This window comes from Danio rerio, chromosome 6, assembly GCF_052040795.2.
Source record: "Danio rerio strain M-AB ecotype USA chromosome 6, GRCz13ab, whole genome shotgun sequence".
NCBI classification, from domain to species: Eukaryota; Metazoa; Chordata; class Actinopteri; order Cypriniformes; family Danionidae; genus Danio; species Danio rerio.
In genome coordinates, this window is record NC_141026.1 from 19,205,394 (window position 1) to 19,228,328 (window position 22,935).

Consider the following 22,935-nt stretch of genomic DNA (forward strand, 5'->3'; position numbering starts at 1 on the left):
GAGGTGGAAATGCACACCCGGAAGACAGAAACAGGTGTATGCAGAAGCATGAAAGTTGTGGAGGACATTTCTTAAGACTAATGGCCATGTAATGATTGATATATTCAGTTGGTGACAAAATTTGAAAATATAAATGTATAATATGTAAAAATATCTATTCCATTTAAGTGAATAGTGGGTCATTCTGGTTTGACAGGTACTTACCGGAACTGTTTTGCTGCACCAAAGCTTCTGCAGGGTTCTGTGCCCTCAGGCCTGCAGCTGACAGAGTTGCCTGTCCAGAAAGCCCTTTTTAAACAAAATGTGTGAGAGTCATCTGAAAAGCTTTCCATTATCAGGTTTAAACTCCACATAAGTAAAATCTTATTCATAGGTCAGTATTAATAATTATTACTCACAAATGTAAGCATACTGAGTGACTTTGTATTATGCAAACACAGAAACTACCATTACAGAAACCACATAAACATTGCACAATCTTCACATTTTAAAATCTTTTGTGAGACATGCACAAAGGCCAGCATGGTGGCACAGTTGGTAGCACATTCGCCTCACAGCAACATTCGCCTGTTTGTGTGGGTTTCTTCCGGGTGCTCCGGTTTCCCCCACAAGTCAAGACATGCGGTATATGGGAGAATTGGGTAAGCTACATTAAATTGTCTGTAGTGCATGTGTGTGAATGAGTGTGTATGGATGTTTCCCAGTGATGAGTTGCAGCTGAAAGGGAATCTGCTGTGTAAAACATATGCTGGATAAGTTGGCAGTTCATTCCGCTGTGGCAACCTGAGATTAATAAAGATACTAAGCCAATAAGAAAATAATGAATGAAGCATGCATAAAACTTCTTTTGCAAAATGTTCATGCCCAAAAATATGATTACGTGATCACTTTTTTCCCCTTACAAAACCTTTGTGTATGTTTATGTTTCACATATGTTCCCATTTATGCAAAAATTGTATTTATTTTTATAAATTCAGTAAAACTATTGAGTCTATGGCAAAATCTTACAGAAACAGGAATGGCAGGTGTCAGGAGATGTGTCTCACCAGCATTGTCGTGGGCAGAACTAAAAGGAGCTGATTCCATCTCCTCAAAGGCCTCCCTGTAACTATGCACAGATTTCTGAAAATTCAAAAGAAAAGAAAAGAAAATATAGTGTACCACAATGATAATTTTGCTATGAAATATTGGGTTAATATACTATTTAAGTACCACAATAAATCAATCATAAAATTGTCTGTTTACACTTTTTTTTTTTACTATTTGCATTGACTGCCCAATACATGCATAGAGACAAATTATGTCTCATTATCACAGCACAATAGAGTAGGAAGTAAGATGCATAGTAAGGTAACCATTTTAAACAATGCACTTGGGTTAAAACTCATGTTTTCCCGAACTGATTTTTATTTTTCTTCATAACACAGCAGATTGGATTATCCCATAAGGTAGCATCAATTCAATAAATAACAGCAATTACACCAAATAAAAGAGCATATTGTTTTATAAGTTACCCTTAATACTAAGGTGCACATATCTGCCACTATTTGCATCGAGCATAGTATCAAAAAACAAACAAACAAAACAATACATTGTAAATAAAAATACAATTCATAAATAAATTGCAAACAAAGTCACTATTTGCAATTAGTGTAAATAACATAATGCATCTATTTTTATTTGGTGTAAACAGTTAATTAATATTAGCATGTTTAATGCATCTGTTTGTACTTAGTACTTAGTGTAATTGTACTTAGTGTAATTTGCATTGACATCTAAGAAAATGATATTTTTACTTGTCTACAGCTAATTAGACTTAGTGCAAATAGTCAATCTTCAACTAAACAAACAAAAAACAAACAAACAAACTGTATGAAACATCTAGTTGTATATCTTATCTATTATTATCTATTATCTTATTCTTTACCTCCTTGGGTTGTCCACCTGGGTTCATTGTAATAGTGTTGGCAAACTCTGGAGATACAGGCTTCAATGGAGAGCGCACCACATGGGCCGCACTGTCATGTTGGCTACTGAGGTACTGGCTCTCACTGGTGGTTCGTCGGCGTACAGTAGGCATGGCTTCGTCTGGGGTTACTGTACGTGAATGTGATCCTAAAGCACATGGAAGAGTACATTTTTCAAGAAAATGCAGATTATGTGTAACTAGAGTTAAATATATACATATTTCTTAGCTTTCTACTGTATTTTGGATTTTTGGTAACACTTTATTTTGATGGTCCATTTGAGTTTTAGTAGACTAGTAGTCTGCTTAATATCTACTGTTGCTAAACAGACATTTAACTGAACAAGAAACTTTGCAAGTACATGTCAACTTACACTAACCCCAACCCCAATCTAACAGTCTACTTATAATCTAATGAGATTTAGTTGGCATGAACTTTAGGTACAATGTAGCTTAAAATTAACAAACGGACCATCAAAAAAAGTGTGACTGTATTTTTTTTTTAATATACATTTTGTTTCATGTTTTAATGAGTTTTATTAGATACTATTGATCTATAGATCAATTACTGTAGGTTTAATAAAAAAGGTTGACATACTAACTTGGCAAAGTTAGACTAGTCAGTGGAATGAATTTGTTTTGGGACCATCAAAATACAGTTTAGCTGATAATAAGCTGGCAGTACTTAATGATTGGAAATTGATATATAAATTGCAAAGTTATTCATTTTCAAAAGAGTGTAAGGATACAAATTCACATTGAACTGAAACTTGGGAAAAACCGTCATGACATTGCAACTTTGTGGCAACATGAAGCTACAGGAGAAGGCGTTTTGCGTGATTGTTAAAACTAAGGTCATTTCATCTGCATAAAACACTTTTTAGAGATTCTATATTGATTAATTATTTTTCATTGTCATTGCTGTGCTGGTTTAATTCTCGGAATTAAGCAAGTAAAATTGAGGAATAAGCAGATGAATTTGGCCTACTTATACCATAGACAAGCTTAAAGCCCAGAGTAATTGTCAAATGATTTCAACCCTATATATCATTAGTTTTATATTATCCCTACTATCATTTGGGATAGAACTCCTGTTAGTAAAACAAATAGTTTTAAATAACCACATATCCTCTCAGCTGTTTTTTTAATTGAAGGCAACATTTTAGGTTTTTAAGGATTTTGAGTGCGTTTTTGTTATATATTTCCAGTAATTTGTTATATAATTCCAGTAATATAAAATAGAAATAAGCTATGACAAACAGAACTGTTCAAATATACCCTCCAAATTTCAATATTCTTTATGACTTTATAACTGAGATCCAATACCACTGTCAAAAACACTGAATTGAATAATAAAACATAACTTTATTATTTCATGGTATATTCAGAGCTTGTTTCCAAATTATTGGCCTATCAATTAGAAAAATAAGCCACAATAGAGACACAATAGAGAAGATGACAGAAATCTAGTGAAAGAATAGAATGGGTGGAGGATAGAGGGAAAGGTGAAGGATTGTGTGAAGGGACAAACAAACCAGAGAAGGAATAAGAACGATGATGTTCGGACTGGAAGGACATGCTCTTGGAGATGCCCCGGATGCGGGCGTTGTACTCTGGGTAGAAGAATGATGAAGTGGGTTGAAGCAGGAGAAGAGAGGGAGAGTGAAGATGCAGGTGGGGAATCAATGGTGTGAGAGGTGGTCCACATGCCAGAGCAGATATTGAGAGAACAGGGAAAAACAAGGAAAATTAAGAAATTGTGAATCCTCGTTTCTGGATCTTTTCACCTTTCATTAAGGTGTCATCATTCATGCTTAATTCAGATTTGTTGCACATTTTCGTTTACATGTTCTTTCAATTGTGACCCATATCCAGTTCACGTGTTTACACTTACCATACCATTTGAAACATTGCACAATGCTTAAACTGGGTTATTGTACCACACGCTAACCAAGATGGATGAACACGAAATACACTTGATGCTAACTCTGCAATATCTGTTAAGTTTGTCAAAAATCACCATGATTTTAAGGCAGAGGAGTATAAGTGGATGTGCATATGTGTCAGTTAATGTGTTCTTAACCATTCAGAGGATGTCTGGGTGCAAGGACAGGCGGGGACATATTATGTTTTTTTTATTTTTATTAATTATTATTATTATTTGTATTGTTGTTGTTCACATTTACTGCCTCAACAGTAACAATCAATTCTTCCTAAGAATATTATAGAGTACATTCATTCATTCATTCATTCATTCATTCATTCATTCATTCATTCATTCCTTTTTGGCTTAGTCCCTTTATTAATCTGGGATTGCCACAGCAGAATGAACTGCCAACTTATCCAGCATATGTTTTACGCAGTGGATGCCCTTCTAGTTGCAACCCATCACTTGGAAACACCCATACATCATTCACATATATACACTACGGACAATTTAGCTTACCCAGTTTACCTGTACCACATGTCTTTGGACTGTGAGGGAAACCGGAGCACCCAGAGGAAACCCACACGAACGCGGGGAGAACAGGCAAACTTGACACAGAAATGCCAACTGACCCAGCCGAGGCTCGAACCAGTGACCTTCTTGCTGTGAGACAACAACACTACCTACTGCGCCACCACATCACCCATTATACAATATAATTAATATAATACATAATTAATATTATTATACAATATTAACTCAGTACGCCATGGAGAGCTACCAAATTGTCATATTTTTGATTACATACACAATACAATAGCTCAGAAAATCTAATCTGCTGTTTTAATTTGTTTACATGATAATAGCATTGGCAAATATCTAAATTATATCTCATTTATGCATGTGTTCTCCCTTTTCCTGTTTACACAGTTATAGAACACATTTTCTTAGTGTCACATATGAGCAAAAAATGGAATTGGGTCACATTTAGCTGGCTGTAAAATAGGCCTTTTATGTTTCATAAAGCCTGTCTAGCAATTTCTTTCACAGCCAGAAGATGGTGCTGTTATGTTTTTTAGTAAATTCAGTAGCTGTTGTCAAAGCCAGGGAATGCATGGTAGTTTTAGCACAGCACAGTAGGTCTATTCTGACTGTTGGTGACTTACATCTTGCAGCTATCCACTCCTACTCAGAGGACAGTGTTGATGTGAACAATCTGAGTGTCTGCCAGAAATACTCTACATCAACATGTGAAAAGATGACACCTCTATAATCTTCTTTTATCATTCTTTAGTCTGTATGTCAGCTTTAGAGTACTATATTAGAACATGTGTTCCTTGTATATACACGCAGTGGGACATATTTGCAGGAAACTTTTTTGATTCATTACCAGTTAATGTGCTTGGTTTTAATGGACAAAATAACTGCAAAATAACTGTTGAGTTAAATGAAGCCAGAAGGCTACTATTTTCTTTCCATCAAAATGAGCACTAAGGCTAAGTAGAATAATATCTGTATTACACAAAATTTACAGATAATTAACAGATGATTTTTAAGAATATGATCTAATGAAATTGTTAAAGCATCAAAAGCTGTGTATTCAGTGTAGAGAGTTTTCTTCTTTCTCACCTGCCACACGGTGGGCCACAAGTCCCTCAAGGTTTAGCATTTCCTCCTCAGACTTTGGCTCAGGCTCTTTTGCAAGGGTAACAGGAGGGAGAGGAGATGATGATGCGCTGTAGCTTTTCTGAGGGCCTGGGAATGTACCCTGAAGATCTGGAGAGTATGACACTTCACTTCCTGGGTAGACATACTGGGGCTTGATTGGAGATGGGAGGGTTAAAGTTGGGGATGGTGTTGTAACTGAACCTCCCCTGATACTGTAGGGATCTTGCTGATAAATAGGTGAATAAGGGGTCTGAGGGGTCTGTGGAGTTTGAGGATAACCTCTTTGATGGTCAGATGTTGGAGTTATGGGGTAAGCAGGTGATGACCTTTGTGAGGACTGGCCAAAACTAGCAGAGGAAGATAGAGGTGGGCCACCAGTTACACTATATATGGCCTGGTCAGCCTGGTAAGAAGGTCTGGCTATGGTTTGGCCAAAGGGTGGATGAAAAGCTGAGATGTTTTCACCTGGGGGAGCACTCTGAGATTTGGGAACGGGTGTGTGCGAAGGCTCCAAATCAAGCATGAGCATGTTTAGGGCATCTATAGATTGTTCTACATCCTGCTGTGACCCTCCTCCACGAGTTGAGAAGCGTGGCAGGGCACCATTAGAGCCAAAGAAAGGGTCATCTACAAGACCATATTGGTGCCAAGCACTGAGCCCTCGCTGCACTGCCTCTCTACTGCTGGTATTACGTTCCGGAGCCTGTGGCAAATACCTATGACCTCCATCCAGCATCATGCCACCATATGACTGTGAGCGATACATTCCTTCATTCTGCCCACTGTAGTCTATCAGTCCATGAGCTGATGATGACCCTCGAAGCTGGTGTACAGGCATTTCCTTTTTAGACCTCCGCTCTAGGAAAGTCCCACAATGTCCCTCTACTTCTACTACAGTGCACTCTGTGACTGTTTTACTGTCAGCTGGTGTATCTTGACCTTCAAAGGAGGAGAGTGTACCAAGACTGCCAGCACTGTTATCTCCCACCTGGCTTTCTGGTAACTCGTCGTCAATAATGCCAGTTTCCCGCTCAGCACCTGCTTGTCCGTTAACGTGGACCTGGGCTGGCACAAGGTGCCTCACACCAACCCCTGGGCTTGTGTTAGCAAAAGAGAGGAAAGACTGATGAGGTGGTCCCTCTGAACCACTCAGAAGTTGTTCCAACTCTCGGTTCTCACAGGGGCTAATTACTGTCCCAGGGGGAGCTTGGCTCACAGGCCCTGAGGATGACAGAGATTGTTGAGCATCATCTGTGCGGTCTGTCTTAACGGAAGCGGTGGAGTTGCCTGAGTCACTGCTGACAGAAAGAGCGTGGTCTGCAGCTGGTAGCTGATGGTTGGCAACTGGAAGAGGAAGAGCGTGTTCAGCTACAGGAGGAACACGGTCAGTTGAATAAGCACCATTGGCTGGCACAATACCCTCAAGAGAGTTTTTCTTTTGAACCCGGGCGTACAGATTGCCGTCTATTGGACCTTGAGTATGAGCAGCATCTGAAAGAGAGGTTATAAAAATTATCTTATGAGCATTTAAGACTGACCTTTTCCATTGTAGCCCATTTAAAAATGTAACATCACTCTTAAAAATAAAGCTTCATTATTAGCATTATTGGTTCCATGAACAAACTGAACCAAACAGTGGAGAAGAACTCTTCAGATTATTGATTTTACTGCATAAAGAAAAATGGTTCTTTTAAGAACTATCCAATGAATGATTCTTTGGAGAATCTATAGCATTTCTGTGAACACACCCTTTTAGAACCATTATTTTTAAGAGTGCAGAGTCATCATTAGCTTAAACTTTTGAAATGTTTCTTTACATTTATAGTTTTATTCTGTATCTCTTCTGAAGTCATACGACAGCTTTGACATTGGAGGCCAACAGACCAAATTTAATCTGTTATTAACTGAAAATCTTACCCTCCACTTGAGCTCTGAAATGTCATTTGCGTTCAAGTTCAATTTAAAAAACAGCCTGGTTAACATACAGTACACATTTTTATGTGGTTAATGTCAAATTCCTTTAGTTTGATGTCATTTGACAAATTGAAAAGCAGCAAGGGGAAGATTTCCAGTGAACAACAGTTAAAAATTAATTCTGTACCTTGCACAACCTATCACATGGCTTCAGAAGACACCTTCTGTTTGGAGCCTCTTCAGCTATCTGCATATACCATATAACCAGCAACAGATGACAAATCTCCACATTAGCCGTGAACCTGTGTGGATGGCTTCCTATATGGTAAAGCATCCAAAAGCATGACAATTTTAGAATCACACTTTTTATGTAAAAAAAATGAAAGAAGAAAAGGTTATTGGCCATGACAAATATGTGCCAGTGCTATATCTTTCATCTGTTAAAAGCTTTATGACAGATACAGATACTGCATTTTTCCAATTGATTTTATGCCATAACAGAATTATGACATCATACTTCCCAGTAGAATGCATTGGCCTCAAACGTCTGATGCATGAGGAAAGTGGCACTAATCAGCAAACATGGCACTGTATCAGACACATTATTCATTATTAATTTTCCTCACATATATATTTTTTTGTGGTTTCCACTGAAGTTTAATCTCTCACTCATACTTAAGCATTCAATGACAAAATAATACCTTTAAAAAGTTCAGAAATGTGTCTAAAACCAAGCACACTGATTTAGTAGTCCATCTGATATTACGTCAATTCCTCCACTATTTCCAAGGAACAGCAATTAAGCGCAGTAATGACTGATGTTCCAAAATAAAGATGAAAATAATACAATTAAATTAAATCACAATTTAAAATGTACAGAGCTGGCAACCCTATGTTGATTTATAGTGTTTTTAAATCCACCCAAATTACTGAAATGATGCAGGCAGGATTTTAATAAAGTGTCTGGCTGGTATATTCTACAGCAGGAGAGACTTTCTGAAAGTACTGTGAATTTTTGGCTTCACTGATGTACAGTCAATTAAAGTTTTGAAAAACAATGACTAAGAGAAAATGATGGAAGAAAAAGAAGGAAGATGAAATGCTGAGATGACTATTGCACATTTGTGTAACATTTGTTTTTGCATTTTAATTAGAAAGCATTGATAATATAAATATTATAAGCCCTAATAAGCTTGAGCTAAGATTGCACGTTTGAGACAAGGAAGACAAATGAGACATGTACTATACTATTTATAAGATCCCTTAATTGCCCAGACCACACAATTACCAGATTGTAACTTAAACCTAAGTAGTTTCATGTAACTAGCAAATGATTGCTGCTGGAGTTCAGAAAATATGCACAAACTTGTTTAGTATGATGATAGCCAAGTTTTACTCTGTCTGTCTAGCAACAGCCATGGCATTACGTTAGGCCAAGGGAATGATATCATGGGTAAATAATGCCAGAGTGTTGGTCAAGAGAGAGAGAGAGAGAGAGAAGGAGAGAGAGAAGAAGCAGAGGCCACTATAGTTTAAAATATTTTTTATAAAGGCCAAATTTATAAGAACGTTAAAATATAAGGATATTTTAATAAATAACAAAAGGAAACAGCAAATAAAAAAACAAATAAGGTCATGGAATTGGAGGAGACAGACATATGGCAGACAGACAGACAGACAGACAGCAGGGAGAGGTTGAAAAAAGAATATGAGGTGGGAAGCAGACATGTAGACAGCTAGGCAGATATATAGAACGGATAAATGACAGACAGACAGACTGACTGACAGACAGATAGACAGACATACACGGGTGGTAAGAGCATAATGGGAATTTACAGAAATGGAATGGGCCAGTGGTTAGCTGACAGAAATGGCAATGACATGAGAAAACATAAGAGACATCAAGATACTGTAAGAGTTAAAACGGGGGGATGGAGGTGGGCTGTTTATATTCAACATGAAGTCACATAGTGATCCAACAGCCACTTACTAAGACAGAACAGCTCATTCACGTTCAGCATAACATTCCGTCATCATCGTCACATACAGCCAAACACAGAACACTTCTGTATTACATTTTGCTCCGTATTTATTTGTTGTTGTATGCACTTTTCATTTACATGACCAGAGGTTCAGAAGTGATTCCACAACTTAATTATAACATAATTATACCATTAACAATACCACAAAATGTATTGCTGGATGAAGACACATAATGATAAATTCTTATTTACATTAACATTACTAATATTAATAAATAGATACTACATATTTGTGTACGATTTCTTCTAGATATATACCCCACAACCTTGTTTTAAAATGATTTACAGTGAAACTTTAAATGTTTAAATATATTAATCCAATATATAATTAATAGAAAAATTTTACTCATAAAAATTATACTTGGGTAGTTTAAAAAACAACAGAAAAAAACCTACAGAAACTACTGAAAAAACATTATTTTCTCAATAAGAATAGTATAGCAATGTGCATACTAAAAACAAACAAACAAACAAACAAACAAACAAACAAACAAACATACTGTATCACAACAGATCAGAGAAAAGATATACTATTCAGACTCTTAAAACAAAGGCTTGAATGTGTGGTCATTTTTAGGGGCACAAACGCCATCTAAAATGTCTCAAATGATGGACATCTTGTATTGACAAAAGGAATAACCACAGAAGCTGTTTTTAGATTATAGAGAAATCTCAACTTTGAATAACAAACTTCGTCAAAGAGGTCTGGAACATTTTTTTTTCTGACTGTCCAAAATGTAAAACATTTCGCCAATACAATTTAGTCTATAATTCACCTTTATATTTAAAAATATGAATCTTTTTGTATATAAATTATACAAAATGAACTCTGTAAAAGATACAGTAGCGAATCATGCATTGCGAATGCAGTTTGAATGAGGAAACATCATCTGTAACACTCACCTATTTTGAGGCCCGATGTAAACTCAAATTCAGTTTTGATTCCAAGTACTGTATTCAGCACCGTTCACCAGAGACTTAGCCAGTCTCTGTGTCTTTGAAAAGATATCATTTTGTCCAGTTCATTAAACAGAGTTTCTCTCTTTTGTGAGTCACTCTGACCAAGTGTCACAGTCACCTCTCTCTGTCTCTCTCTCTCTGTTCCACACACTTCCCTCTCAGTCATTCCAAAAATGCCATGAAGCCGTGCAGCAGCCAAATATGGGAGCCCAAGCTGTAAACAAGCCCTGATAGCTATACTGCCCCAGAGCACCCCTCTGTCTCTGTCATAGGCATACATACATAGACAGTCACCACATACCCTGGGAACACACACAAATGGAAATATATGCGTATGTGGGGCTTGAGATTTGTAAGATATTGTCATATCTTCTCATTAAATCTTTTAAATAATAAAGTAGATAGTGGCTCAAAGCTTCTTCATTCAAAGTCATGTTTGTCTGTTGTTTTCTGGAGTGCAATCACTGAGCTGGCATTTGAAAGGATTTGTCTTTTGCTCTCTTTGGATGTATTTCTGTCACATCATGCTGTTCTGTTTAGGGTCTGATTACATTTTAGTTGTTTTGCTGACTACCTAATTAAGTTATTGATTCACATTTCACTACACTGCATTATTATAATGATTAATTTAATTTTATATATTCCAAGTTTAAACTCTAAACACAGGACTTAATGTAGAAAAAACATGTTCATTCAGATCAATTTCACAATCAATTACAAGTAAATAACATATTACATTAAACGTGAAATAATTATTTTTTTTAATTTTGAAAAAGTAGTGTACGTGCACACACACACACACACACACACACACACACACACACACACACACACACACACACACACACACACACACACACACACACACACACACACACACACACACACAGTTGAAGTCAGAATTGTTAGCCCCCCTGTTTATTTTTTCCCCGTCATAGAGAGACATCTCTAAACATAATAGTTTTAATAACTCATTTACAATAACTGACTTATTTTATCTTTCCCATGATGACAGTAAATAATATTTTACTAGACAATTTTAAAACACTTCTATACAGCTTAAAGTGACATCTAAAGACTTAACTAGGTTAATTAGGTTAACTGGGCAGGTTAGGGTAATTAGGCAAGTTATTGTATAATAATGGTTTGTTCTCTAGACAATTGAAAAAAAATAGCCTAAAGGGGCTAATATTTTTGTCCTTAAAATGGTGTTTAAAAAAATTAAAACTGCTTTTATTCTAGTCTAAATAAAACAGATAAGACTTTCTCCAGAAGAAAAAATATTTTCAGACATACTGTGAAAATTTCCTTGCTCTGTTAAACATCATTTGGGAAATATTTAAAAAAAGAAAAAAAAATCAAAGGGTGGCCAATAATTTTGAATTCAACTGTATATTGCCAAACAAAATGTAATTTTATCTGTCTTGTTTACCGCTTTAAAAAACAAATACAAATTATTACTGATAATCAGGATTAATTATGATGAGATCTTATTCTTCCCAAACTATTATTTAAAGCTGTAAATTAGTATTCAAATTTATATTTATATTTTTAATGGTAGTTTTTAAAGGTGGTAGGAATATTTTTTCTCCTGTAAGTCTAAATGCTCCTTCATGCCTATTAAAGTTTTGCTGTTGAAAGCTGAGAGTTGGACCGATTCTGTGTCCTTGAGTTTGTTATAATTTTCTGTTTTGTGTGCTATCCAACCCTTTATACCCAGCTGAGCTTTACCCCTTTTTATGTTTTAATTAAATGGGTAATGTGTATATTAAAGGATTTATTATGATATTTATTTATTTAAAAGAAAAAAAAATATGTATGGAGCAGATAACCTTCTGGGCAGTATTTCAAACATTTAATACATTTTAGGTGACCGTAGTTTAGGCCCCACATCAGAGACTTTCTAATCCTGTCCCCATCTTCTTCTCCTTTTCTGTTACACCAATATCTTCAAAAGCCAATACATAAATATGATTTCATATTACTGCATGTGTTTATAAATTGCCAGTAACTCACCTAAAAAGTTTTTTCCACTTCCATGTGCTTTTATTGGATTTGACAGGATAATTTGCTCCGTTTTTTTTAATTTGCCTCAAAGTGTAAATCCTTTAGACCTAAAGTGTCATTCTATTTTCCCAAAGTTCTGTCATGACAGCACCAATATTTTCTTTCCTTTATGATCACCATGTTCATTGTGTGTGGGGGGTTACATATGTTTCGGGGTACCCTCGTCTTTGGCTTTACCCACCAGCCCTTCCTCCCAGCAGAGAACACCGAAGAGAGGAGTGTCAGTTTTCCACCCGTCCCTGGGGCTGCCAGCAGGGCCACTGACGCCTTCTATTTCTTTAGATGCTATTTAAAACTCTGATTGGCAGGAGGCATGGGAAGGGCTTAGTGTGGCAGACCACATGGATTTAAAGAAATGAAGTCAAGGGAAAAGTGTCCTAATGACCTGAGATATAATTTTTTCCCACCTTAAGGTGATAAGTAAAATGCACAGAAAATTAGAACAACCTCATCAAAATGCCAAATCATTATCTCATCTTTATATTTAAGCATTTGCAGATCCTTTTATCCAAAACGACTCCTACCCATGAACATACACCCAGAGCGGTGGCCTGCCCAGGGAGCCGTAGCACTGAGGGTGGTGAGAAAGCTCATTATATACTCCCAACACCTACAACCCCTGCCAGTGGTGGTACTCAGACCTGCAATCTTTGGATAACAAGTTCAAATCTCTAACCATAAAGCCATGGCTGCCAATATCTAAATGCCTTGAAAAACATTCATAATCCATTAAGTAGACAATGCTTTCAAGTGGCATCCCTAGAGTCTTGATCATTAGCAGCAATGAGAAGAAAATTAATATATCCCATTTAACCCTACATTGTTGTTTACAGTACACTGTCAAGCTAGCAGAACAACTGCCAGTGACCCCTTCAAACTCTTTCTCCAAGAACACAATAATTCCACGTCCACACCAACACATCAAAGGGAATGAGACATGGTGTACATACAGCACAAGGTCAAATGACCATTACATTCTGACCTTGATCCTTTCTAAAAGGGGTATATGAAGAATTCAGAAAGTCTTTGTATCAGCAAAACCACTGACATAAAGTTGGTGTTTCATGTTTGCATTCATGCATACAATGTATAAGAGACTGAATGTCATTAAAGGGATAGAATTGTTGTTATGTGTGTTATAAGAAAAGCACCCACGCCACTGAAAGTGACACTATGAGAGAAGAATATGCAAACAGGCTCTGCATTTTTTCCTCTCAATAACAAAATAAAGATGCAAGAAAAAAATGACAGTGGTGAGAAAGCTGTTATGATCACTTGTTTTAAAGTATACTAAAGACCTATATGCTATATACTTTAACTCTAATTTATTCATTACATGCTATAAAAAGGGGCTATGTAAGACTATTCAGTGGAGATCAAAGTGATAAAAGAATTCATCAAGACTTTGTTTTTTAGAAATGGAATGTAATCTACATCATTCAAAATGCTATGCTATTCAAAGTATTTAAAATTATAGAACAGCAATAATTGTAGCCCAAAGAAAGAGTACAAGTTTCTGAAGGCTATAGCAGTGAACAATTGTTCCCCTTCGGGGGGAACTTCAGCACTATAAGTGGATTTGATTTGTAAAATCTACGCATTGGGAGGATTCGGATCAGAAGCCGCTTGTCTGGAGAGTATTGAACGGGCCAATGAATGAAATTAATTGGCAGCGTAAGCTTGCGCAGGTGTGCGACATCTGCAATTATCTCAGCATATAAGCACACCTGAAGCCAGCAGACGCCATCCTTTTCGCTTCAGATCCTTTCTGAGTGAGTCGATGAGGGTTCCTCTTGCTGATCAGCACTTCAGAGCGAACGAGTGTGTCTCCCGGTCCAGAGTGGGTCTTCGCGGTGGCAGACGGTCGAGCTGGGTTACTCCCTTGCCTGCGGTTCTTTGGGTCCGGTCCTCCAGAGCGGTGCGTATAGTTGCAACTTTCCTAAAAGAGCAACACAGTCGTGCAGCACGTCCTTTTCAGGATGGCGCTCCGACTGTGCGTTTCTGGATGCGGGGGTTTCCTGGCTCCGGATGATGGACACGATCACTGCATTGCATGCTTGGGGGTCCAGCATGTTAATGCGGTGCTCGCGGGCGGTTCATGTCGTCATTGCGATGCCATGACCGTTGCACAGCTAAGATCGCGGCTAACTTTCGCAAGAGAGCGAGCCACCCCAGTTGCCTCCTGTTCTAAAAAAGCAGCAGGCGCTCGGGCAGATCTGAGGGTTTCAGCGGGAGATAATCCGCCGCCCACGGGCTCGCGGACCTCTCGCTCCTCACGGCGCTCCATCCAAGCTTCGGGTGGTGAGAGTGATCCGTCTAACCAGATGGTAGCTCTCACACTCGCTGACACCGGAGATCAGATGTCCTCCGCGGCATCGGAGGGTGGGCTTTCACTGTCCGACGAAGATCCGGACCCGCTCGCCCCCTCCGGGCAGGTGAGCGCTGTAAAATCGGATCCTGAAGCGGACATGTTAGCCGTGCTTTCCCGGGCTGCTTCGGCCGTGGGGTTGGAGATGGTTTATCCCCCAGCTCCGCGGCCGGACCGACTAGATGGGTGCTACGTAGAGGACCAGAAGGCGAAGCCTTCGAAGCCTCTCGTCCCCTTCTTCCCGGAAGTGCACAGTAGGCTCACGCAGTCCTGGAGGGCACCTTTCTCTGCCCGTGCTGCGAGTGCCTCCGCCCTCACCGCCCTTGACGGCGGAGCTGCCAGGGGGTATGAGGCGATCCCGTCAGTGGAGCGCGCTATCGCGGTCAATCTTTGTCCGCGCGGCGCCTCTACGTGGCGGGGTTTGCCCCGCCTCCCGTCCAAAGCCTGTAGGTTGTCTGCCTCCCTCGGAGCCAGAGCTTATAAGGCTGCGGGCAAGGCTGCTTCTGCTTTGCACGCGATGGCCACCTACCAGCGCTACCAAGTGCAGGCGCTGGCCGAGCTGCACGAGGGCGGGTCCAACCCAAGCTTATTACATGAGCTGCGCACCGCGACCGACTATGCTCTTCGGACTACTAAGTCCGCCGCGTGTGCGCTGGGGAGGACGATGTCCACACTTGTGGTTCAGGAACGCCACCTCTGGCTAAACCTGGCCGATATGCGCGACGTTGACAAAGTTCGCTTTCTTGACTCGCCCATATCCCAGGCTGGCCTGTTCGGCGACACCGTCGCTGAATTCACCCAGGAATTCAAGGCGGTGAAAGAGCAGTCGGATGCGATGGGCAATGTCATCTATCGGCGTGGCCGTAAGCCCGCTCCGCCCGCCGAGCCATCCACCTCCGCTGTTCCTCGCAGAGGGTGCCCGCCAACGAGTGCTGCCCCGCCCCCGCCTGCGCCTCCGGCCAAGCGGGCGCGGCGTTCACCTCGAAAGCAGGCAGCCCCTCCTGCCCAGGGCGCCGTTAAGTCCGGTAAACGGACCGCGAAGCGTCCCTGAGACAGGCCATCCGGAGAAAAGGAAACTTGCTCTTTCCCCGCTGGAGGGCGGGGCCCCGATAACAACGGTACTTTTCAGTGCCACCAAAACATCAGTAAAAGAGCACTTTTTCCCTTCCCCGGATGTGACTGCACGAGTTCTGCCAGTCTGGGACGCGCTGCCTTCCGGCTCGCAGACTCTACGTGCTTTGCCAGTGGCTCACGAGCGCTGGGGGGACGGTCTCCCTTCCCTCAGCCCTCCAGCCCCCTCTCCGGAGTCAGGGTGCGGAGCCAGAGCGAATCGCTCTCCTCCAGCTCTTCCGCGGGACCCTCGTGCTTCCCGGATCAGCACACCCACTCCGCGCTGCCCCACCGCTGGTACGTCAGCGATTGTAGCGATGACTACATTAGCGAGGGCTCTGCCTGCCTGGTTAGCGCGGGCCAGCCCCTCGCGGTGGCTCATACGCACAATCAGACTCGGTTACGCGATTCAGTTCGCGAAACGGCCCCCCAAGTTTACGGGCGTGTATTTCTCCAGGGTCAACCCCCTGTCCGCCCCTGTCTTGCGAGAGGAGATTGCTCCCCTCCTGGCGAAGGGTGCAATCGAGCCGGTTCCTCCAGCCGAGATGGAGAGTGGGTTTTACAGCCCATACTTCATCGTACCCAAAAAGAGCGGTGGGTCACGGCCAATCCTAGATCTGCGCGTTTTGAACCGCTGTCTGCACAGGCTGCCGTTCAGAATGCTCACGCAGAGGCGCATTCTCCAATGCGTTCGTCCTCGGGATTGGTTTGCAGCCATAGACCTGAAGGACGCGTATTTCCATGTCTCCATTCTTCCACGCCACCGCCAATTTCTGCGGTTTGCGTTCGAGGGTCGAGCGTGGCAGTACAAGGTCCTCCCCTTCGGGCTCTCTCTGTCTCCGCGGGTCTTCACCAAACTCGCGGAGGGTGCCCTAGCGCCCCTTCGGCTCGCGGGCATTCGCATGCTCAATTATCTCGACGACTGGCTGATTTTAGCCCACTCGCGGGAGCAATTGATTATGCACAGGGACAAGGTGCTTCGGCATCTCCGCCTACTGGGGCTTCAGGTCAACCGAGAAAAGAGCAAACTCGCCCCCGTGCAGAGGATTTCTTTTCTCGGGATGGAGCTGGACTCGATCACCATGGTAGCGCACCTCTCCGAGGAACGCGCTCGCCTGTTGCTGAACTGTCTGAGGGAGCTCGACAGCAAACTAGTGGTCCCACTGAAGTTCTTTCAGAGGCTCCTGGGGCATATGGCATCCGCAGCCGCCGTCACGCCGCTCGGGTTGCTCCATATGAGACCACTTCAGCACTGGCTTCACGATCGGGTCCCCAGACGCGCATGGCACGCGGGCACACACCGGGTCTCGGTTACTGCGCTGTGTCGCCGCGCCCTCAGCCCTTGGAACGACCCCTCGTTCCTACAGGCCGGTGTGCCTCTAGGACAGGCGTCCAGCCATGTTGTTGTTTCAACAGACGCTTCCAACACGGGTTGGGGGGCCGTGTGTCGCGGGCATGCGGCTGCGGGCCTCTGGAAGGGTGCCCAGCTGCATTGGCATATCAATCGCCTAGAGCTGTTGGCAGTGTTCCTCGCTCTCCACCGCTTTTTACCGGTGCTGGAGCGGCAACACGTGCTGGTCAGGACGGACAGTATGGCGGCGGCGGCGTATATCAACCGCTTGGGGGGTATGCGCTCTCGCCGCATGTCTCAGCTCGCCCGCCGTCTGCTCCTCTGGAGTCACCCGCGGCTGAAATCGCTGCGCGCCATTCACGTCCCAGGCACGCTCAATCGTGCAGCCGATGCGCTCTCACGACAGCTGTTACGTCCTGGAGAATGGAGACTCCACCCCGAGTCTGTTCAGCTGATATGGGCGCGATTCGGGGAGGCCCAGATCGATCTGTTTGCTTCCCCCGAGAACGCTCACTGCCAGTTGTTTTTTTCCCTGACCGAGGGCTCTCTCGGCACGGATGCACTGGCCCACAGCTGGCCTCGGGGCATGCGCAAGTATGCGTTTCCCCAGTGAGCCTGCTCGCGCAGTTTCTGTGCAAGGTCAGGGAGGACGAGGAACAGGTTCTGCTAGTTGCGCCCCTTTGGCCCAACCGGACCTGGATATCAGAGCTCTCACTCCTCGCGACGGCCCTCCCCCGGCGGATCCCTTTGAAAGAGGACCTACTCTCTCAGGGACAGGGCACCATCTGGCACCCTCGCCCCGATCTTTGGAACCTCCACGTGTGGTCCCTAGACGCGAGGAAGACTTGGGTAACCTACCGACTGCGGTGGTTAATACCATCACTCAGGCTAGAGCCCCCTCCACGAGGCGCGCCTACGCCCTGAAGTGGAGTCTATTCACTGAATGGTGCGTCTCTCGCAGAGAAGACCCCCGAAATTGCCAGATTAGTGTTGTGCTCTCTTTCCTTCAAGAGAAGTTGGACAGCAGGCTGTCGCCCTCCACTCTCAAGGTTTACGTGGCCGCCATCTCCGCTTATCATAGCGCGGTAGCTGGCGGCACCGTGGGAAAGCATAACCTGGTCATCCAGTTCCTTAGGGGTGCTAGGCGAATTAATCCATCTCGCCCCCCTCTCATGCCCTCTTAGGATCTCGCCCTCGTTCTCACGAGTCTGCGATCCGATCCCTTTGAGCCACTCGAATCAGTATCTCTAAGATTTCTGTCCCTGAAGACAGCTCTGCTGGTTGCGTTGGCCTCCATCAAGAGGGTCGGGGACCTGGAGGCATTTTCGGTCAGTGACTCGTGCCTGGAATTCGGGCCGGATTACTCTCACGTCATCCTGAGACCCCGCCCCGGCTATGTGCCCAAGGTTCCTACCACCCCCTTTAGAGATCAGGTAGTGAACCTGCAAGCGCTGCCCACGGAGGAGGCAGACCCAGCCCTTTCTTTACTTTGTCCAGTTCGCGCTCTGCGCATTTATGTGGACCGTACTCAGAATTTTAGATCATCTGAGCAGCTCTTTGTCTGTTATGGCGGTCGGCAGCAGGGAAGTGCCGTATCAAAACAAAGATTATCCCACTGGATTGTGGATGCCATTTCACTCGCTTATTCGAGTCGAGGTCAGCCGTGTCCCCCGTGGACACTCCACTCGGAGCGTTGCATTCTCTTGGGCGCGTGCACGCGGCGCCTCTCTAACAGACATCTGTAGAGCTGCGGGCTGGGCGACACCCAACACATTTGCAAGGTTTTACAATCTGCGAGTGGAGCCGGTTTCCTCAAGGGTATTAGGTAACCCTTTGGTGATTGAGGAGACAACTCGGTAGGGTGTTGAAACACGCTTGCTGCGCCATTCTCCCTAACACGGAGGTACGTGCGCCTTTTTTATCTGTCAGTAAAGTTCCCCGTCAGGTGAGCCCTGTAGATTCCTCCGTGGCCCCCAGCACTGACTCAGCGGAGGAGTCACTTGCTGGCCCACTACGTTGTAGGTCTGCCCGCTGGTCAGCCCGCGTTTTGGGTATAGGTGCCTGCTATGCGTGATCCCCACTAGGCGATCCCATATGCTTATTCCGCCACGGTTAAGTCCCCCCCCCTGGGCGGACCCGTGTCTTCCCTCTCTGCTAACCACTCTTTTGCTATGCGTACTCCCCCTTTTTAGGGCTAGTCCATATGTAAATTCTGCCATCTATCCCCCCCTTGGGTAACGGATGGCCTCCGCAGCGTCCTCCCTATCGGGATTGCACGCTTCCCAACGTACTGTCGTATTTCCTAGAATTATCTAGATGCTCACGACTTCCCAAAAAATATATCTAAATCCGTAAAACTTCTGTTGAAGTAGGATAAATTAGGGCCAGGGACACGTTGGAGGACCGCGCCCCCCATGATGTGGGTGCGTCACGCTTGCTTGACTATCTCCTCATCGGGGGTGTTGGTAAGGAGCAGTCATTATGGCGCTTTCAATGGGCTCCCAATGCGTGGATTTTACAAATCAAATCCACTTATAGTGCTGAAGTTCCCCCCGAAGGTAAAGTAACCCTTCGTTCCCCGAGGAGGGGAACGGAAGCACTATACTCCGTCGCCATAATGACTGTCCCTTAGCTGTTTGAAAGTCTCTTCAGCTTAAAAGGATGGCGTCTGCTGGCTTCAGGTGTGCTTATATGCTGAGATAATTGCAGATGTCGCACACCTGCGCAAGCTTACGCTGCCAATTAATTTCATTCATTGGCCCGTTCAATACTCTCCAGACAAGCGGCTTCTGATCCGAATCCTCCCAATGCGTGGATTTTACAAATCAAATCCACTTATAGTGCTTCCGTTCCCCTCCTCGGGGAACGAAGGGTTACTTTAGTAACCTCGAACGTTTTGAAGTGTACTGACACTTGGTTTGAATGACTTCAGCACATCTGCACACCAGGACATCACTAGGCTCACACTACTGTTATCTTAGTCCACTTTTCTTCCAGGTTCCTCTACAGTTCAGTGACTGTTGTGGGTTTCTTAGCAATAACAAGTTAAAGCTTAGCTTATTGCCAACCATGCCTTCTTCCTCACCCTCACAAGAACTTTATCACATTAGTCCAAGGAAGAAAAAGACACATTGCCACCAGAATGATGACTCTGTCCAGCAGCCCGTTCGTGAAAGTCATCCATGCACTCATGCTCCTACATCATGAACAACATCAAACACTCTTGGAGCTCAGAAATGAAAAGGAGCAATGGTTCCAGGTGCTAGTAGAAGCCCAATAGACAAACTTCAGCTGCTCTGGAAGATGTTCGACTGGTGTGTTTTCATCTGCCACTCACCCTCTAAAGCCTGATTTATACTTCTGCGTCAAGTGACAGGCGTAACCCACGGCGCATGTAACGCGCGTGGCTGTGCATTTATACTTCTGCACGCTGTCTCTGTCGGTCTTCATTAACACTTCCAAAACGCTAGTTGGCAGTGAGGTGTAAATGTTCCTCTGTGTCGAGTTTCTTCGCTCCTTTCTTGCTTCTCCTGAACACTTCCGGGATGTACAAGTGGCTCAAACTAGTGGTTAACTAGCCAGTTTGACTCATCCCACTCCTGCCGGGTGAAGCTGGGATTGCAGTAAAGCAACTGGCAGTCCAGAACCTTCTGGTCTATAATGACATAAGGGGGGCCATTATCCAGTGACAACACCATCGCTTTCACTCCCAGGATCTCGATGAAATGCGGCCAGTTCTTTGTTTTCGAACAGCAGCTCCGGAAGCCTGCCACTAGTGGCTGGCATTGGGTGGTCCGAGTGTGGACGAAGCAATCAATCTGGTGGTATTGGAGCAGTTCATTACTTTTCTTCCAGCCAGGACATTGGAGTGGGTCCAGTGCCACTGCTTCAAGGTGATTAACAAGCTCAGCCATACTTAATGGAGATCATGGCTTTGATCCTTGTTCTGGACTCACCTGCAACTGTCCCTGCTCTCGTCATTGTATCAAATACTTGTGAGTATTAGGGGGCATACCTATCAGCTAGGTATCCATTAAAGACTGATGCAAGATACAGTACTGGATGGGAGCCACACAGCCCTGGTGAGGTGTGTTCAGGAGTAAACTATCTGCTAATGCTTATTCCCCACATAAAACACTTTACTGCATCAGGGGGAAGCCTCATTCAGCTATAGAGTGGGAATTTTCCCTTGGTGCAGTCATGGGACAACACATTGAAAAATCCCTTAGATCAGGTGCAGATGATCAAAGGGCAACTCTTACAGCCTGACCGGCCACTCACTAACCTATCTTTTGCGATTAAAAAAGATGGGTGTATTGCATTATCCAAGACACTCAGACAAGCAAGATACTACCCAATTATGGGGTTCATTTGAACCCAATGGCTGGACATTTGGGTCAAGTGGCCACATTTATTTGTCACATGGTCCAAATTTTTTGATCGGTCATTCACAGTGATGTCAGCAGATAATGCACTGTGTGTGAGCAGGTAAATTCACTGGCCTGACCAAAAGCAAGATTGCACCATTTATCTTTATTAGATATTCACTTCGAGAGAATTGGTAAGAATCTTAATGGGCCTTTGGAAAGATCTGCAAGAGGACACCACTTTGCATTAGTTCTGCTGGATTATGCAATGTGGTACCTGGAAGTGATCGCTCTCCACAGCATTTCAGATAATAGTGTTTGCTGAAGCGCTCTTCCATGTTTTCTCCTGGGTTATGATTCCCAAAAAAATCACAAGATGGATGACTTGGTCTGGTTCTGTGTGGATAATATCAAGCTAATCAGTGTGTTGAAATGCTGTGCATATCCAATGCGTTGACGAGTTGCTCGACTGGTGGCTTGTTCGATTTTACTTTACATTGGATCTAACAAAAGGTAATTGCTAAATACCCCTAACTTTATTCTTCAAAGAGGAAATCACCTTCACTATGCCCTTCGGATTTCATCAATTCATCATGTGTCCATTCAGGTTGTTCAGAGGTTGATGAAAAAAATCCTCTGTCAGAAATTTGCGTATGCCACATCATTATATTTGAAAATGATTGGCAGCAACATCAACAATATCTATGGGCAGTGCTGATAAAACTGAGATTGGCCAGGTTTACGGCACATCCTTAGAAGTGTGCGATTGGGCAAGTAGAAGTACTGTAGATTTATACTTGGGTCACAGGAAAGTGTGACCCCAAATTGATAAAACTGCTGAAATTGCAGCCTGCCCGTGACACAATACCAAAAAAGAAGCTGAGAGAGTTCCTTGGGCTGGTGGTTTATTACAAGCGCCTTGTGGCCAATTATATGTTTCACGCTCCTAACCAGAGGTGGGAGTAAGTCACACATGTGCAAGTAACAAGCTAGTCTCAAGTCATAACCCTCAAGTCTCAAGCAAGTCAAGTCAATTTTTGTCAGACTCAACTCAACTCAAGTCAGGTCAAGTCAAGTCAAGTCGTAGCTTGGTCTAGCAAGTGTATTTATTTGTATAACATTTGAAATGACATTTTCATCACTAGTGAATCAGATGGCTTTCCACTCAGGGGAATGTGTGTGCTTACTTCAAAGC

General features: G+C 43.1%; 2 protein-coding genes across 28 annotated transcripts in view; one reads left to right on the plus strand and one right to left on the minus strand.

The window, feature by feature from the left end:
- The window catches only part of LOC147843474 (uncharacterized), a 388,615-nt gene extending 371,280 nt beyond the window's left edge, over nucleotides 1-17,335 (plus strand). Inside the window, exon 3 of the mRNA XM_087257013.1 lies at nucleotides 14,119-17,335. Within this exon, the coding sequence (XP_087113139.1) occupies nucleotides 14,524-15,963 (1,440 nt within the window). The 5' untranslated portion in view covers nucleotides 14,119-14,523 and the 3' untranslated portion in view covers nucleotides 15,964-17,335. The remainder of the gene's footprint in view (nucleotides 1-14,118) is intronic.
- The window catches only part of tns1a (tensin 1a), a 108,282-nt gene that overhangs the window by 17,625 nt on the left and 67,722 nt on the right, over nucleotides 1-22,935 (minus strand). For 13 of the 27 annotated variants that reach the window (XM_087256950.1, XM_087256951.1, XM_087256954.1 and 10 more), the window contains 4 exons: nucleotides 5,523-7,052; nucleotides 1,928-2,115; nucleotides 1,047-1,122; nucleotides 205-288 (listed from right to left, as the gene is read on the minus strand). In XM_087256950.1, coding sequence (XP_087113076.1) covers nucleotides 205-288; nucleotides 1,047-1,122; nucleotides 1,928-2,115; nucleotides 5,523-7,052 — 1,878 coding nt within the window. Of the gene's footprint in view, nucleotides 1-204; nucleotides 289-1,046; nucleotides 1,123-1,927; nucleotides 2,116-3,501; nucleotides 3,580-5,522; nucleotides 7,053-10,420; nucleotides 10,604-22,935 lie in introns of those variants that run through there. The other 14 variants (XM_087256945.1, XM_087256947.1, XM_087256944.1 and 11 more) reach the window with 3 other exon arrangements.